This window comes from Anopheles merus, chromosome 2L (genome assembly GCF_017562075.2).
Source record: "Anopheles merus strain MAF chromosome 2L, AmerM5.1, whole genome shotgun sequence".
NCBI lineage: Eukaryota > Metazoa > Arthropoda > Insecta > Diptera > Culicidae > Anopheles > Anopheles merus.
In genome coordinates this window covers 27828734-27847070 of record NC_054083.1, presented here as the reverse complement: position 1 = coordinate 27847070, position 18337 = coordinate 27828734, and the positions used below count along the sequence as shown (strand labels likewise).

General features: G+C 45.8%; 1 protein-coding gene across 3 annotated transcripts in view; it reads left to right on the top strand.

Moving 5' to 3' along the window:
* LOC121592113 (PTB domain-containing adapter protein ced-6) overlaps positions 1–16504 on the top strand; it is a 28850-nt gene extending 12346 nt beyond the window's left edge. The window contains exons 1-10 of one of the 3 annotated variants that reach the window (XM_041913407.1): positions 2452–2496; positions 11243–11544; positions 11622–11786; positions 11896–12179; positions 12253–12539; positions 12601–12704; positions 12776–13082; positions 13375–13499; positions 13652–14012; positions 14859–16504. In XM_041913407.1, coding sequence (XP_041769341.1) covers positions 11401–11544; positions 11622–11786; positions 11896–12179; positions 12253–12539; positions 12601–12704; positions 12776–13082; positions 13375–13499; positions 13652–14012; positions 14859–14881 — 1800 coding nt within the window. In that variant the 5' untranslated portion in view covers positions 2452–2496; positions 11243–11400 and the 3' untranslated portion in view covers positions 14882–16504. Of the gene's footprint in view, positions 1–2451; positions 2497–11242; positions 11545–11621; positions 11787–11895; positions 12180–12252; positions 12540–12600; positions 12705–12775; positions 13083–13374; positions 13500–13651; positions 14013–14858 lie in introns of those variants that run through there. The other 2 variants (XM_041913406.1, XM_041913408.1) reach the window with 2 other exon arrangements.
* The last annotated feature ends 1833 nt before the right edge of the window (positions 16505–18337 follow it).

Sequence of the window (18337 nt, the reverse complement as noted above, 5' to 3'; positions counted from 1 at the left end):
GGAAGTCGGCGGGTCAGTTTCGAATTTGTTATTTGTTTATTGGCAAACAATAGCAGCAGCCATCATGCCAATCGCTGTGGCTCGATGTTGATGATGATGCATGCAGGATTACGAAACTGCCTCTCAGTGCTGGCTGTTTGGGCCGCCATTTCTGTCGCTTCGACACAGTGCAGTGCAATGGTGTTTTGGTTTCGGTGCTGCAGGCGGCATTTGTGTTTGTTTGTTTTGTTGTTTATATTTCCGCTCTTTTTTGCTGCAATCTTGCTCTTGTCGAAGTGCAATTTGTTGCGCTGCCGTACGCTTAGTTGTGTAGCTGTTGGTAAGTTGTATGTAAATTGTAACATTATTTATGAATTGATTGGGATTTGGGATTTGTGCGTCACCCTATAGTCGATTGTAATGCATATGAACGATACTTAATTTTTGTTGGTGCAAAAACTCATTTTAATACGATTAATAATCCTTTTTTTCTGACAATAGAAAATTCTTTTTAAAACTCAATTTACTATTTAATTCTGTACAACAAAACACTCCATCACCGCTTGCAAATTACCACGCCACGCACAGACTCAAACCAATTGACACCCAACACTGTGCCCTACCAGTGATGCATTCTTTGCACAAAATAAACTCAAAAAAGCACACACACACACGAGATGCGAACCCTTTTTGCACCACCATCCCCGATCATTCAAAGCTCCACATTTTGCCATTTTCGCATACATGATAATAGAATGCATTTTCACACCATCGCACACGGGGGCCAATGACCCACTATTGACCTCCCCGCTGCTCCCCCATTCCACCCCCTCCCGGTGATCTATGGAGAATGGCAGCAACGGTGTGAAATAATAATAGTAATGATCACCCCCCGGGTATGATGTGCCCGGATGCCCATTACCTGCCCTTTTTTGCCAAAACATCCACACGAGAATGAAGTAATCGGCGGGTAATAAACTAACCGCCACAGTCTTGGGAGTATGGACGCCAGCTAGCCAACCAACCAACCACCCACCCACCCACCTCTTTATTAGTAGGTGGTAATGGGTGGCTGTGTGACCGTGTGGAAACTGTCTAACAATAGGCCAACCCAATTTCCATACCAACATTACCGTCCAATTAGTCCACTCAGTAGGCGCTTGCACATATGTGACCGTATGTGAGAATGTGTTAAAGAGTGAATTGTGCAGTGTCGTTGCTACGGCGTTCTGTGAAGGAAACAAGTCAATAGCAGCCAATTAGCAAAAGCTTCTTTTTTTTTGCGGTGTGCTGCGTGTACATTTGTGGATCTTTTTCTCATTTTCTCCATCCACCCACACTGTGGTGCTTGGGTGCAACAAACTTTGCAGGTGATGACGACCCCTTGCAGCAGGTGTGAAGGTTTCAGAGGGTGGAAGCAAAACGAGGTTTCGTGCCTGATTCGTCCGTCTACTAGGGTTAGACCCTTAGATACACAGGCCGCAGTTGAGGGATGGTTTACGTGCGATGTCTTCGGGTTGCGCGCTTTATCTTTTGCTTAATTTGACTACTCTCCTGCTACACAGATGCAAGGATAAGCCACCCATATACCCTCTGCTATTTGTGACAGTGTCGATGGGCTGGTAGACAAACGTCTTTGACGCCAACAAGATAAGGGTTTTGTGTGCGGGCTTAGCGTGACCTTAAAACGGGCAACATAGAAGAGTGTCTGACTGAGAGGAGCAGTGCGGGCGGGATGCTTCGTGCGAAAGGTTTTTATCCGTCCGGGCCCTAAGGCGCAGTAAGGCTAGCTTTTGAGGCGCAAGCACATTGTGACGTGATAGACACCTAACACCACAACAAACAGCACGAACATGATGTGAAATTCCACCGTAAAGCTGTAGCTAAAACAAATGTGTCACCAGTTGCATGCTAATGTATGCTTCGGGTTTCCTATCGGACGTGTCGCAATGCAGCGCTGCTAAAGCGTAGCTTTGGCCCGTGTTTTTGAGACACACTTTATGTATTTATGGAGGATGCAGAAATAATGCTACATTGATTAAATTTTGATAATCAAAAGAAACACCTTGAAAATGGCCACCGTGTCACCGATCGACGCGTACCGATGGCATTGTCTCTTACCCGTGGGGGAAAGAGGAGGCAAGCAAACGCGTTGCTGGCCCGGTTTTGGGTTCCAAACACGGTACGAGGTCGGTGGTCTAGAAAAGCCCAAACTAAAACGCCATCATTACTACGTAATGAGGATGAACACCTTGAAGAGGCGGCTCGAAGTCGAAGGTTTTTGGGGCCCTCGGTGTCGCAGCTCGTTTGGCCCGCAGCTCGTAGCTAGCCTTAGCGGAAAACTTCATGAGCGTAACGCGAACGCAAACTAATTATCTTATAGTTTGGAATTTAAACATTTTTATTTATTTTAGATTCAGTATTTTAATTTGCTTTTTTTCTTCTTTTTTTTAGGTAAGATGGAAAAGCTTCTTAAATTACAATAAAATCTTTTCAAGTAAGGATAAAGCATTTACGGTATGTCAAGCTATGAAATAAAATAAAACTATTTAAATTGTTTTTTTAAGCAACAATAATCACTTCATTAAACTCACAATGAAAGCTCGAATGCATTAAATTGACTCGCTAACGGCATTGCCATTCCCGTTGCATTTTACTTACATCTTGCGTGCATTTCGCCTACCTTGCACAATTTCCATCGCCTCCTCGCTTCGCCTTCTTTGTTGTTTTCTGAATGAAATCATCAGCAATTACATTTTATCGAGCGAGATCCAGACGGATTAGTCGCATTCCGGGCTTTTGCGAGCAAAACGTTCTCATTGTGCATTGCACCATCTCGCTGCAATCAAGCACCATTCACCACTGCCAAAGTGCAGTCCAATAGTGTATCTCCCCCTTTATCGCTTGATGCACATCTGCTTTAATCAACCATCGGTAGTGACTGGACACGGTTGGTTTGATGGACGTGTTTTGGCACCGTTACGAATACGATTTGGACAGTCTCTCTCTCTCTCTCTCTCTCTGTCTTGGGAAACGGTGGTAAGATGCATCATTCATTATTCATTTCACATCGGTTTTAGTTTATTCAATCGGATTTTTTTTGTTCACCCACCGATCGAACCAAGAAATGATGCATCATTGCAGAGGAGGGCCCTCCATTGCATACAGGCCCGTGAACATGCGCGAGAGGCGAAACAACAACGCTCTAATTAGGTCTTTGTTTTCTGGCCAATTTCTAAACACTGCGCTGCTCTGCTTCTGTTTTTTCTTGTTGCCAATTATGCAACAGTGCAGCTAAGGGGGGGGTTTTGTTTGTACACCTGTGCATGCTGAAGATAAAACTGCCCAACAGACACTGCCACAAAACGACGATCCGTTGGTACGTGATCAACGTACACTAGTGGGTCTTCCGGTAAAGGGGAAAATGAAGGTTTAGGTACAGTGTAGTTGATTTGTTTCGGTGCTACGCTACGGGTTTAAAACGCGGGATCGATTGTGCACGATCTTTTAAATGCTTAGGGTTTTCTTTCGAATGAGCAGGATCTTATGGGAGGGTGGTTAGTTTATTTCCTTTTAATAACTTCCATTACCTATTTAAACCCCTCTAAAAACAAGTTTAATACAATTAATATTGTAACCACAGCAAGCAAAGTGAGGCTCATTCAAATCACATAATAAAACACTAAATAGCCTGTTGCAAACAAATAATGTTGCCCTGTGCTTATCCAAATAAACCACCTTTTTCGTACGATTTCCCCTTAAACTTAAGCGTATCTCTATGTAAACTGCCCCCAGTAACAACCCCCAGATTTTATGTTTATTATTCGTGCTACATGTGTATTGGCAAGCCCCTTCCCCCCGCTAAAGTTGCAGCTCCAAGCTCACTGTTGCCATTGTGATCGTTCTGACGGGAGCAAACAATCGTTTGTTTGTTTTTTGTTACACAGAGAAACCCGTTGCGACCTTTACAGTTAATTAAAAATCAATTCCACCGCATGCAACGATCGGTGATGAATTTACAATAAATCACACGAACGATTATCGAACCGTTCGATTCTCGCACTGTCACGTACATTCAAGGGCATCATTTTATTGTGTGGTGTTTTTGTGCCGGTTTGCTGATTGTATTGAAGCGGTGTGGTGCATCACGTTTGTACAAACTTGCTGATTATTTGTAATTTTGTAAAGCAAATTCAAATGCATGAATGGTGGTTTATTTTATCTTCTTTATTCGAACTTCAAAAATGTTTGCCTAGTTCCCAACCAACTATCAAAATAAGAGCTGCAACTAACGATCTATTCCACCAAGTCAACGCGCTTCCTTCGCGGTGGTTCGAAAGATTATCTGCAGGTCACGATCACGTTTCATTTGGGATTGCTGTCATCTGCTTTTCCTTCTACTCAGCTACTTTCTCGGATTCGTTTTGCTACTCCAAAAACCGCCTCCTTCTGACCCGGTTACACTGTGAAGATGTCAATTTAGGTTTCAACCCTTTTGTAGCTTAGATCGACTTCACTGTACCGGAACAATGTCAATGGCTTGCTTCTTGCTGCCGATCATCTTCAGCCGCAGCTAATCGGCGCTGTGCGATCTGAGCAGAAACCAAGGTGAATTTGGCACAGCGGGATGATGTCACGATTGCTTCCTATTTGCAGTTACTTTTCCACTAACTCATCGTCGTCCATGATGGAGGGGAGAGCATTAGAGAAGAGTGATCTTTGTGACACATCACCATGGGTAGATGTAATGAAAAACATCTTCTACATTTTTCTATCTATTAAATCACTCCAGTTCCAACTGTTTGGGCCTGGGCATTACAGCACAGCGGTCTCGAAATGGCACCCTGGCATGTTACCCTACAGGGAAGCAGGAAGTAAAAAACCATGCCACAGCCGATCTTGCATTGCATGCGGCCCTGGTGGCGTTGCGGGAGAACTAGTTTATTCGTCCCAGCAAAACACGGCCGTGTGCTACCCTTACTGCTAATGTGATTATTACTACCCCATCCCAATGCACCACTATTGGACTGCTATCATGGGTCTTGCATGCCAAGCATGCAGCAAGACATCGCATCACCCTCACTCTCCTGGTGGCTGATGATGGAGCGCCGTTCGAAAGGTGGAGTGGCATCTACCACCGTTTGCGCGCGCCAAAGCAAAGCAGGAAGCCACAGTCGGTCTGCATCGCGTAGCAGTTTCAGGCGCAGTAGCACAGCTTATCACTCTCACGTCAGTCAAACGCGCGGTGGATGGGCGTTATTTTCTGGACAAGTTTTTCCCTCCGCTGTTGGAACCGCAACCGGTCCAAATGGCTGCCCCCCCCTGATAGATCAGGGCATCGACATTCGCGGGATCACGCTAGAGAGAAGGTTATGGATGCTTCGGAGTTTGCTGCTGCAAACTCTGAGGAGTGTTAGCGTTGTTTGCTTCCTTTTGCTATTATTTTACTCGGCAATTGATCGACAGATATAGCGATTGTTTCAATTGAAATTATTACTTATACTACATCAAACAAATGATAAACTATTGTCCTTTCCTGGGCTCTTGGGTGGCTTAAACCCTCTTTCCCTCTGTCTAATCACCATCTCCAGATGAAATGTTGTGTTGTTGTGTGCCATCGAAAGGGAAACGCGAGGCAAAGCGCCCTCCCGATGGCATCGGCCAGCGATATAAGCAACCACAACCTATGCATTCATGTTCCGTCCGACTAAAACACCCACTGTGTGAATGTTGCTAGCCGAGGGAGCATTAAGCTGTGGCGCATGTGGTAGGTTATTGCGGCGTGTAATCATACCGTGCGCCGCCACCGTCTGTTTGTGCCGTGGGTCGTTGGTGCGCTTGCAGGGCCCTCGCCGTGGAAGGCAATAGCAAAGACGAGCCAAACAAACGCACCCCGCCAAAGGAGAAAGTGATGAGGAACCCTAAAGTCGAGTCGTTGCGGTTTGCCCTGCAGCACGCGTTCCACAGATACAAACACCACCACCGAGTGTGGTGGAACACACTGCCAGTAGTAGTCGAGCGTGCAGAGTGTGCAAAGGGCTCCAAACAAGGGTGGCCCGTATGTGGGAGCGGAAGGAAGCGTTGTACGGTTGTCGGTTGTGTGCCTTCGCGGTTGTTCCGTGTGCTTACCAGAAGCGCCTGCCAGTGTCCACCCCAGTGTTGTTGGGGTTTGGTGGGGAGCAGTCCGCGTGATTGGAGCGAATTATGAAATTTCCGGTTTTCCTTGCGCGCGCGGGGGTCAATCGACAGTCTTTGGTGGGTTTGACGCGCTCTTCGGTGTCTTCGGCTAGGTGGAATGGGGTGTGTGTGTGTGTGTGTGCTTTTTTTCGCAGCGTCTTAGTATACGCTGCCAAATGGATGGCGAATGAAATCCGGTTTTTTGGGTTTGGGACGCACAGTCGATTCAATAACATTCATTCACAAACAACCGTTGGTTTGGAAGTTGGAAACGGATATCATTAAAGCTTGGACGTAGGCTACTAGATGTGCCAAACTAATGTGATCATGTCTAGCTACTGTCATGCCCTAATACTTTAATATTCCGGCAGAGGGCGTTATCTTGGATAGAGAGAATATCATAAGAGGAATTCTTTGAGATAAACACAAAACAATACAAAATGTTCATGTATTATTACATTCTTCATAAATCTGAACCGTTCTATAACCTTGAAGCTTCTGGTTGAAACAATTACTCGCGGCTCAAGCGCTGATGATGCTGCAAGCAATGTTCAACGTGTCCTTGGCTTGCATCTTGCAAGTGCAAAAAATAAACGAGTGAAGCACCAAATTGGACAGGGTAAGCGATAATCACTTAAGAAAATCGTTCTGACTTAAGAAGGACTACATTTAATTACGGTGCTTGCAGTTGACCTTCGCTCGGTTGTGGATGATGCCGCATTGAGTAGCACATCGTGTACCACGAACGTCGATTGCATCTGGCAGTCGGGTGTGCAATTACACTTTGTTCTATGTGCTGATTATTTCATTATTTCTACACCGACTCATCTTGATGGCCGGTGAACTTAGGTCGTATTGTTCCTTTTTGCTGAAATTTCACTGCTGCAAATAATTCATACACCGACTACAAGCAGTTAGCTGCTGTTGATATGAACCACACCAACCGTTGCAGACTCATGTCAGTTCTACCGAAAACAGATTCATTGCATTCTATCTAATTGGCATGCAGCGAAGATGCACTCTTTTTGCTTCTTTGTTCTCCTCTCTCTCTCTTTCTCTATCTTCACCATTTCCAACGAAGTGATTCTCGGTCAATTCACGTCTTATCAACCTTTCATTCTTCTCCGGGTCGGCACCGCGCCCAGACTGTGATACTGAGAACTCAATCAACAAATCAACCTTCTTCTTCGCTCCATCTTCAACGCCGACGAGGAGGAGAGAGCATCAAATGTTCAAATCAGTTCAAATGGTTTAACGCGATTATACCACACCACACACCCGCCAGCAGTGTGCGAGGAGCGCATCATCACCATGGCATCAGCGAACAGCGCGACCAACGCAGGCCAAAGGTCCGCCTGCTGTGAAGTGAACCTGATCATTTCAATCATCGAGCATAATTTTTATGACCACAAACAAAATCAGGTCTCTGACAGACACACACTTGGCTGTGGTCACGCGTTGACTTGGCTTATTTTGCTTTGTTTGCACCATTACCACCACTCACCCTCACGCCAGATAAGTAGTACATCCTTCAGCTGTCCGTGGTGGAACTGGACGGAGCAAAACATCATCATTAAGCAACAAGCGGTACACCGAGTAGAGCGTTGTCGTTTAGGACACTCATATATCCTAACGATCTTGCATTAGGTCGGAAATATCCATCGCCCTTACCCTGTCCCCTGGTCTCTCTCCCCGGGGCTGTTGCGCGTGCGGTTGTATAAATAGAAACCTAACCCGATAATGGCACTCTCCATAAGTGCACTCCAATTCTGGCAAACAACACGAAACGACCACAAACGGCGCACAACGGTGTCGTCCATTTTTGGGGTCGGCGTTGGTGCGCCCGCGTTGGTTGACTGCCAAGTAACCAGTGCTGCTTACTAAACGACAATAATCGGCCCCAAGAGATGTGACCCAGTGTCTCTGCCCCGCCTCCTACCACATGCCTTGTACGTGCTTAATCAATTGGAGCGAATGGATAAATGTGAAGATTGTTGGAAAATTGAACTCACACACACACGGCATTATTCAGCCACCGGAACCTAGCGAAAGGCCGTCCGCGCACAGTTCCTTCGCACTTTGACAGTTTCACGCAACTGCTCCCGCTGTGTACGTGCTCGGGTCGGGTTGATGATGATGCTTCTGCGCCATACAAAGTTAGCTTTTCTCCACCAGGTTGTGTGTGGAGGCATGCGCCCGTGTGGCACATTATTAATTGCTTTGCCGGCCAAAATGTTAGGCACAACGCGTCATTGCCGTTGCTTTCGATCGATACCACCCTTTTTTTTTGTTTCGTGTTCGCCATAATATTTGGTACAACGATTTGCATACGCCTGGTACCTGATTTTGACAATTTGACAACGGGCGATCGAGGATCGTGAATGGCCGCCTCCGGGAACGCATCCGGGATTACGAAACGAAACACTTTCTAATAAATCGTCTCCGAGGCAAAGACTTTTTTGGTGGATGTTAGTGTTATGAGTTTCTTTATAGAGACTTGAAGAAGTGGTTGCGATCCTTTGTCTGGTAGCACAGTAAAGGATATGATCCTAAAGATGATCTTATTAGCCTCTTTTTGATCAATTTTATTGTCATATTATCAGACATTTGCAAATTTTCACAGAAAGATGTCAAATTTTTAACCTTTTAGTCATTTCCATTCATATGTTAGCTATATATGATCAAACAATGCGATCACTACTACTTGTAACACCTCCAAACCAATTAAAACCCAATGGTTTATTGATCCCAACACTATGCCAATGTGCCACTACTTCTGTGCTCTTGAATTCGGCTACCAAATTAGCAAATTAGTGTTACAGTCACACACGCCGGACAGCTTGAAAGAGCATCGAAACGAAGTTTGGTCAGAAAATCGTGTTTTTGTGGAATGATCTTATATTGCAAGATCCGTTGTAGGTGTTGCTTTGACGCCACACAATTGAACCACGATGCTGGGCTCGGAATCGAAACGAAATATTTCCTCCACACCATTATTATCCGAGTTTGATTTTGAGGTTTATAATTACTGCAATCGGTGTTTCGGTCCCCCCACGGTAACCTTGAGCCGAAACGGTAGCAGTGTACGGTTTGCCCACAAACTGCTGTCATAACCTGCATTCCACTCTTCCTCCTCCCCCCCCCTGTTTTGGTACGGTCTTTTCGGCCATCTCTGAACGAGAGGTGAAATCCAATGCCAAACGAGTGCCTGGGTGGGTGGAAAATGCACCGGAATTGAGGTAACCGCTATATAGTGCTCGAGTTTCGTTAGTCAGCTCCGATTGCCAAATGCACTCGCGGGCTGTTGCAACATCGTGCGGCATTCGTCTTCGTTCGGCCACAGTTAATTTGATGACCGTGACCATTCGCCGCGGGTTGAAGTAACGCTGACGATTGGACGCATTTCTTTGGGTGTATGGCAAAATGGATTTTTATTCGTTGATGATTGTTGCATTATTATTTTATGGTGGTAATAACTCTTTGTTTTGAAAACAATTTAATCATTTTCATGTAATAAAAATAATAAATAATAGCATATAATGCAAATCAAGTTGCGATTTTTGTCTGGCTTTTTGCGATCCATAAAAACCTACTTGCTGATAAATTGAACAAGGAGAGATTTGTTTAGTAACACATGCATCAAACATAACATAACCTGCGGAAAATCTTACCACCAAGGCACACCCTGCTCTGTTTCTGTTGTCACCCTTTCTAGCCGTTATTACCCAAGGGTGAAGATCTTTACCTTTCAAAAGTAACTGTTTTTTTTATCGCACACTTTGCTGGAGACGTGCGTAGTATTGATGACGCGCGTGCTCTGCACCACAGACAGTGACAAGACAAGCAGACAAAAACACAAAAGCCTTCCCTCCACCACTTGTAACCGCGAGGGCACTGTGCTCATAAAGGAAGTTATTGAGCAAAGGAATGAGCTGCATCGTAAAGTGTGATAGAGCGTTTTACTAAAAGGTAGAATGGTTCGTTGTTGAAATGACAGCTGAAAGTTGTGTACATTGTAAAACGTGGAGATACACAGTACATTTGATCAGTGCACGGCACGATCCGAGATGATCAACGATTGATCTTGACGCAGCGTGCGGTCTTGGCGGACTTTGTTTTGATCATTTAATGGTTCAGTAGCTTGCCTATGTTAATCTACAATTTTACTCTGAGTAAAATCTTTATAATTTTCAATCAATTATGATTCCTTGTGTGCGAAGATCACTAAAAATTATCAACTCTTTATTTCCGTGGTCTTAGCCGCTTCCAATTGCCACATTTTTTTCTTACGCATCTAAGCAATTCTAGCGCCTGCATCAGCAGGCAACGTGTCTTATCACAACAGTAACGACAAGAAACAGCTCCACTACTGGTACGTGGATTTCCCGAACTCCCCGGACGAACGCCTCATTAACATGCGCGCATCGGGGAGGATGTAAAACTTATCGTTTCAGGCCGCGATCAGAATGGTGAAACACCGCACAAGCAAAAGGCAACACAAAAAGCCTTGAGAACAAAAACCAGAACCCTCAACAATTGATGACATCCGGCAGAGCGGTAATACGATCGATCAGTTTCGATCGTTGGTGCCTCAAGTGGAGAGGGGGGGGGGTTTAGAGGGACTAGAGAAGACTAAAAACACTATGACGCACCAGCATCGTGTTGCTGCTACTGCGGCCCGGTTGTTTACGAAGTAATGGGTTGTAATTTGAGTCCTGTTCGATTGCCGTTGAACGCCCAAGTCGGTCGCGACGACTGGCGCTTCCAGTTGCGATAGTGTGGTTTTTTTTTATCGCAATAGGAAACGAAGTCACAGCCACCGCTGCGCTGTGCTGGAAGAGCCAGCAGAACACAGTGGCGGGGATGACGATCCAAGCTAAGGGCACTTTGTTGCAGCACTCGACGCGTACTGCGTTCTTTCCTCCCCGAAGTCCCGATATACGCACGCAATCTTGCATACATAAGTGTCGTCATTGTGTGGTTATTGCTTATCATGCTGTAGCTAATTACGGAACAACAACAACAACAACAGAACCAGCAGTCACAGTCCCGTTTAACTTCCCTTTACGCTTGTGCCTCATTGCAGAGATCAGTGTCGCGACGGACAGTGAACGGGCTTGTTCTGGGGTATTAGCTTCTAGTGCGCAGCAGGGAAGGTCCACGGCCTGTCGGTTCCACTCCGGAGGAAACAACACCCGCAACGAACGCGCAAACGGTGCCCCTGCCCCCTGCCCCCAATCCACCATGGCTTCTACGCTGATGTTCTGGAACAAGCAGAACTCCAACTCCAACCAAAATGGAAACGATGCCAAGAACACAAAAAATGGCCGCAACTGGTTGCACGCGCCAGACGTGCTCGTCAACGGGCACGTCGCCTATCTAGTCAAAGTAAGTGGAACGCCTTTATGTGGCTGCACCAAGCTGCAACTATCCTCCAACTGACTGTTTCTGTGTTCGGTTTGCAGTACCTCGGCAGTACTCCCGTGGAGCAGCCGAAGGGCATCGAGGTCGTCAAGGAAGCCATCCGGAGGCTGCAGTTCACACAGCAGATGAAGAAAGCCGAGGGCGGTGGCAATGTAAAGACAAAAAAGGTCGAAATCACCATCAGTGTGGACGGCGTAGCAATACAGGTAGGTGGTAGTGGAGTGAATGAAATCTTGACGGCAAACCGCACCACCTTAGACTAAACTGCTGGTAAACTAAACTGCTGCACTGCCCGCTTCATGATCATTCCTGCAGGAACCGCGGTCGCTGACCATTATGCACCAGTTTCCGCTGCACAAAATATCCTACTGTGCGGACGAGAAGGGCGTGAAGAAGTTCTTCAGCTTCATCGCTAAAACGGGCACGGGTGCAACGCCGACGTCCTCTATCGCCTCTTCCGGCGATGATACGAACAGCTCCAACAACTCGACCACCAGCAACGGTACCGAGGATCGGCACGAGTGTTTCGTGTTCATCTCCAACAAGCTAGCGTCGGACATTACGCTGACGATCGGGCAGGCATTCGATCTTGCCTACAGGTGAGTTGCCTACAAATTCTTGCAATGAAACACATTCTCCTTTTACTAACTCAATGCCTTTCTAAATTCCCAGGCGCTACGTTAGCGACAGTGGCAAATCGCTCGAGTCGGTCAAACTGCTGGCCCAGAAGAAGCAGCTGGAACACACGATCGCCGCCTACCGACAACGGCTGCGCGATCTGTCCGAGCTGGTCTCAAAATCGGACCTGGACAAGCTGCTGCTGAAGATGGGCATTCGGGATATTTGCGATGTGCCGGCGCTAGAGAATGGTGTCGATGGCCATAATAACTACACCAGCAATAATAACAACATCAACAGCAACAACCACAATGTGAATGGTACCAAGACGCCAGACTTGGGTACGATTAGAAGTTCCACGAGTCAGAGTTGCAGAATTTAATGTTAATTGCTGTTTTTTAGGAATTGATGTCTCGCTACCCAACAATGATGATCAGCTGTTGATCGAAACGTCACCAAAACACTTTGCACCGATCGTACCTCCGAGAAACGGTATTCAGAATCAGGTAAGGCGACGATCGCATGAAGATCATCAGTAACTACAATCATAACCACAACCTTGTTAATTCTCCTCCAGATCAACAACACGCTGGAAGCGTTCAAGCCATCGGTCGGCACCAAGCTGGAGGGATTGCTGCTCAACTCCGACTCGGACAGTGACTTTGATCCTCGGGCGCCCGACACCGACACCAGCATCTCTACGGGCGGTGGCAACAAGATCAGCAACGATCTGTTCGGTTTCGAGCCGCCAAAGCCAACCAGTGCCACCCTTGGCCAGCAGCTCTTTGGCAGCGTCACCAACAATGGGCACAACAATGGTTTCACCAACGGCAACGGTGCCGTCACCAATGGTTTCGGTGCTCCGAACAGCCCTCCTCCAATGTGTAAGTGTGAGCACAGCTTGAGCAGTGGTGGGTTTAGAGTGTTGTAGGCCCTAAGCGGTACGAAGAGTCGAGACCTCCTTACATGGATGGTGGGGTTCTAAGGGTTTCTCGATCACAGGGCCCCATCATCTATTGCCCACGGGGTCCCTCGCGGAACTAATCTTCCAACTATGTGCTAACCATCTAAGGGGCTCCTGACGGCCGCCCAGTCCGCCTACCGTTAAACCCGCCACTGAGCTTGAAAATGGTGGAACCTTAGTTTCACTTTTACATTATCGTATTCTACTTCTAGTGGCTCCTCCACCGGCAAAGTCGGCACCACGGCGAACGGTACCACAGACCAATGGAACCACCAACGGTACGAGCGCATATCAGGACTTGTTCGGATCGGCCCCATTCAATCCGCAGGGCAATGATGTAAGTGTTCGCACCGAATATCTTCATTTTTTTTAGGGAAAAGCTACAGAACGTACCGCCGAGTTGCATTGCGACAGGAACACGTACAAAAATTCTCCCCCCTATTCCAGCGTAACTACTCGCTAACGCTCCTTTACTAACTCCCCGGACAGGACTCCCAGACAGCAGCATTGGAAGACAGTTCCTCCTTTGCCAACAGCTCGGCCAGCACCCAATCAGGCTTCGGTCCGTTCTCGCAAGAGGTGAACGTTTTGAGCAAAAATTCCTACCATCTCGATTCGATCCTTGCCTACGGTGATGGGTGCAATGGTGCAAGCGCATTGCAAGGAAGCACCACCACCACGACCACCACCAGCAGCACAGGAACTACCGCTGCTAATTTGGCCTCAAAATTGAATCCCTTCGCTGCGGCCATTCGCAGCAATCCGCTGGCGGCCGTGCAGCACAAGGCCGCCGCGTACGACGTGTTCAAGAACGCGACGGGCGACAAGGAACGGTTAACCACTAACACCGGTACGGTCACACACTCCGCCTCGTTCGATGCGGCGGATGAGTGCGAGGTGACGCACAGTGCTAACAAGACGGCCCCGGCGGCCCTTGCATCCGACAGCACCGGTACTACTAACCCCAATTCATCCGTCATCGCATGCACATCCGGTCAGGCGCACGAGCTGGCCGGCGCTTCCGAGGCACTGTTTGAAGATTTTGCTTTATCGGCTTTTAACGAGTTCAAGAGAGATTTAAGCGCCAACAGTCGCAACGTGAAGCGCCAGTCCTCGTTGCTGCAGGACCGTTCGCTCCACAAACCATCGCTCGGGTCGCTCAAATCCATCGGTGGCGGTAGCGTCGTTGATGCTAACAGTGGTGGCGCTCGGTTGCGTCGGGCCGGTGGGCCCGCGCTGCTGCAGCCCGAGATGAAGGTAACAAGCGGTGATTGCTGCGCATCGTGTTGGATGTCTTAACACTGTTATCCATCGTCGTCTGTGTCGTAGCATTCGTTGTCGTTTTGGCTGTCTAACAAAGATTGTTGTAGTAATGATAATGTCCATGTTGGGTTGAAGTTGTTCACATCAGTTGGCTTCTGTTGGCTCCTTTTAATACCAATCTGTCTAACACAAAAGTTTTGTTTATGATCATTGTTTGTCCTGTTGTGCTGTGTTGTCTCGATCGCTGTTCATCGTCACAGTGTTGTCCTACTGTCCACGTCCACTGTTCATCCGTCTTCTCGAGTGTTTTATGTTCCGATCAAACATGTCGTGTGTGCGTGTTTCGTTAGCAATATAATTTAACCAAAAAAAAGCGTACAACTACAAGCCAACTAACATGATCTTTCTGCTTTCCTATCTCATCCACCAACAGACGACCAAGAACGGTTTCTTTAGCTCCGACGATGTGCTGGATACGTTCGATCCGCTAAAGAAGTAAAGTCCTGCACACCCTGGCCAGCTGATCGCTGCTAACGCTGCGGTACGTTCGTGAAGCAACGCAGCCCCAAAATTCGACCGTCTACACGTCTAGTACGCTGATCGTCCCGAGCTCCAGGCCGATCCAGAAAGTGTCCAATGAGACGCGTTGCGTGGTTTTTCTTTTTTGTTTAATTTTTGTTTTCTTGTAAAGCAGAAGCATGTAACATTTTGTTCTGCAAACGCGAAGCCAAGCAAAGAGGAAAGTGAATTGTAATTTGTTATAGTAATTGTACGGTACTCCTTTATGTAAGGTCCTACACAGAAACATACATACACATTATCTATTCCTTCTGTACTGTACTGTTTTCTGTTTTCCGTTGTGATTGAAGAGATTCCATTAACGATCATCTCCCAGAACCGAATCTCCCCCGTTAAGCGTTAAAAAGTGATCGTAAAACTGTTATATTCCATTATCAAACCGTTCTACGCAGTGCAACGAGTACATGTTAGCAGTAGGGAAGAGCAGAAAGAAATAACAGATTTATTCTACACCTACAAACAGATAGTTTAATTTATATTTACTTTTAATCCGTTACAACCACTAACGCTAAAAACGCTTCAAATCGCAGCGTCCGCGCGCCGATCGCTTCCATTGGATGGGTGGTAAAATAATCCCCATCGGAACATTCCAATCCCTTTGTCCGGTTTAGTTGTTCGCATTTTGCTTTATGTTTCCTAACTCCCTCTACCATTCCCGGTTAAACGTGAATCAATTGGTGCATTAGAAAAAATAGGTATGATGGTGTATGAAGCGACGCATATGTCGTGATGGGAGGTTGGTAGCGACGGGTTTTACAGACGTAAAAATCATCTTTCTTTTAACTTAAAACGCTTAAAGAACTGTTGACTCCTTAGTGAATTTGTGTGTGAGAAAGAGATAAACGAGAGAGAGAGAGATTGTTTGGATATGTTTTTGTTAAATTTGTTACGCGTACCGTTTCTTTTTGCGTTATTGCAACATTTGGTTGCTTAAGCAGCTCGCTTTGGGGAGTTATTGTTTTGTGAATTGTGATCAATTTAATGCCATTTTGTCATTCACTGTATTTGGTTGACTATGTTTCTTTCTCCCTTAACACACTCTTTCTCGTTATTATTGTAATATAACTTCCTGGTTTTTTTCTTCTTCTAACTCTGTCAAACTCGAAAGCGAAAAATCCCATCACGATCACCATTACGTACTGTGACAGAAATAATACGAACCATTACACTTAGGCTATAGAACGGTATGCAATAATACATGTAGTGCTAGTTTGATAGGTACGTATGCAGCGCAGAAACCTTTGCCCGCAATATCCAGACTCTAGCGAGTTTCTTTACTCTCCCTCATTTACTTTACTCGAATCCCTCTTCTAGCACAGATCGTTTTCTGGTTAAGCTACTGTGTAAACGAACAAAAAGCATACGAAAGGAAATCATTAGGGCCATTGTTATCGTAGTTGAGTAAAACATATCAATCTATACATATGGAATTATAAATATATATACATATAAAGTTATGTTAGCAGTGTATGTAGTGAATAAACCATCAACAGAAACAGATCGATTTGTTTTCTATTTATAGATATTTTTTTAAGATTGTATTGTCCCTTTAGTGGCATTAAATGTTGAATGTGTAAAGAGTATATCTGTGCAGAATAGTGCGACTTTGCCACCAACCAAGTGCAGTTGCAGCAATACGGAAACTAAGCGGCCCCGAAGCGAAGAACTTATCGCTCGACACATCAGAAGGCTTCCATTCTAGTGGTGGGAGCTCGAAATCGGACCTACCCGATTCCAATTTCGTGTTCGCAATCAATTCCGGAGCGGATTCGGATAATGGATTTGGATCCGGAGCCGATTTGTATAATGGAATTGGATCCGGAGCCGGTTCCGGAATCATTCCAGAGCCGATTCCGGAGTCGATTCCGGAGCCGATTCTGAAGTTGTCTCCAGAGAGGATTGCGGAGTCGGAATTTGGTTCCGTAACGGAATCAGGATTGATTCCAGAAATGGAATTTGCTCCAGAATGAGAATCAATCCTTGAATTGAAATACGAAGTTTCAGAAGCGAAATCAGTCCGGGAATCTCTAGGAGAATGGATCGTATACAAATACATTTTGATTGTTTGCAGCTATAAATACGTAACAACATTGGACCCAAACGCCTATTCTTATGTTGAATATGTTGAAACCGACATCGTTTCAAAGCCGATTTTGATTTCAGATCCAATTTCGATTCTGAAGGCGATTTTGATTCCGGAACCGATTCCGGATCCAATTCGAACCCCAGAGCCGATTCCGATTCCAGATCTAATATCCGGAATCGATTCCAGAAAACTGCGAAGCTAGTCAGAGTCGATTCCGAATTTAATTTTTCCCATCACTTCTTCATTCGTGTGATCGCTTAGACACTCCACTCGTATTAATCCATATTAAAATTGCTATCATTCCAAGTGTACCAGTATCACGAATAACTTAACTTCAAGACTTTAAGTGCTAATACATTGTAAAAAGAAATGCAAGTCACACAAAGAGTCTTCTTTGTCTTCGTAAATAAATAGCAGTAGGACCTTAAGCATCAAATGTATGATCTCGTGATCAGGTCGATATCGCTATACAACATTTCAACGACTACTTTGGCTGTTGATCTTTTTTTTTTCTTTTAGTCAACCACATTAATCAAATAGCACCTTGTTGTGTTAATGCTATCTAGTTTCTTGAACGATGAATACACAAATTAAACTAAGCTATGCTATAAAATATTATACTAAACGGACTATAAATTTGTTCGACAAATGCAACCAAATCCATCCAGCGCAGTGACCAGAAAAACGTTTCCTTTTCCACTTACACCATCACTACATTATTCATAAACTTCCTTCACTGCCCATCACACCGCCATCCCCACGGTCAGCAGTTAACAAAACAACCACCGTTGGCGGAAATGAGCACCATTTTACTACCGTAATCGTCCGGAACTCTTCCGCTGGATTGTGGAGTATGGTGATGGTTTTCGATTTATCATGTCACTCGCTAAACCCGCGGGATGAGAAGCATTATCCTCTTTATTGTGGCTTGCAGTACTGTTGCAAAACTGTTCGCTACTTTTGCTTACGATGGCAACAACAACAACAACAACAACCACAACGACGACGACGACGACGATGATGATGATGATGATGTACATGGCTGACGGGCAATAATTATGCGAAACTCATCGTTGTGAGCAAACGTTTTGCGCGGTAGGGAGATTTGATGCGGATGGTAGGAGGATCTAGCTGCAAATTATGGACAAGTGAAGAAGAGAACTCACTCACACACACACACACAGTATTTCAACAACGGCAGCAAAACAAATCATCGAGCAAGAAAGGATGCTTGCTGTTCGGTTTCT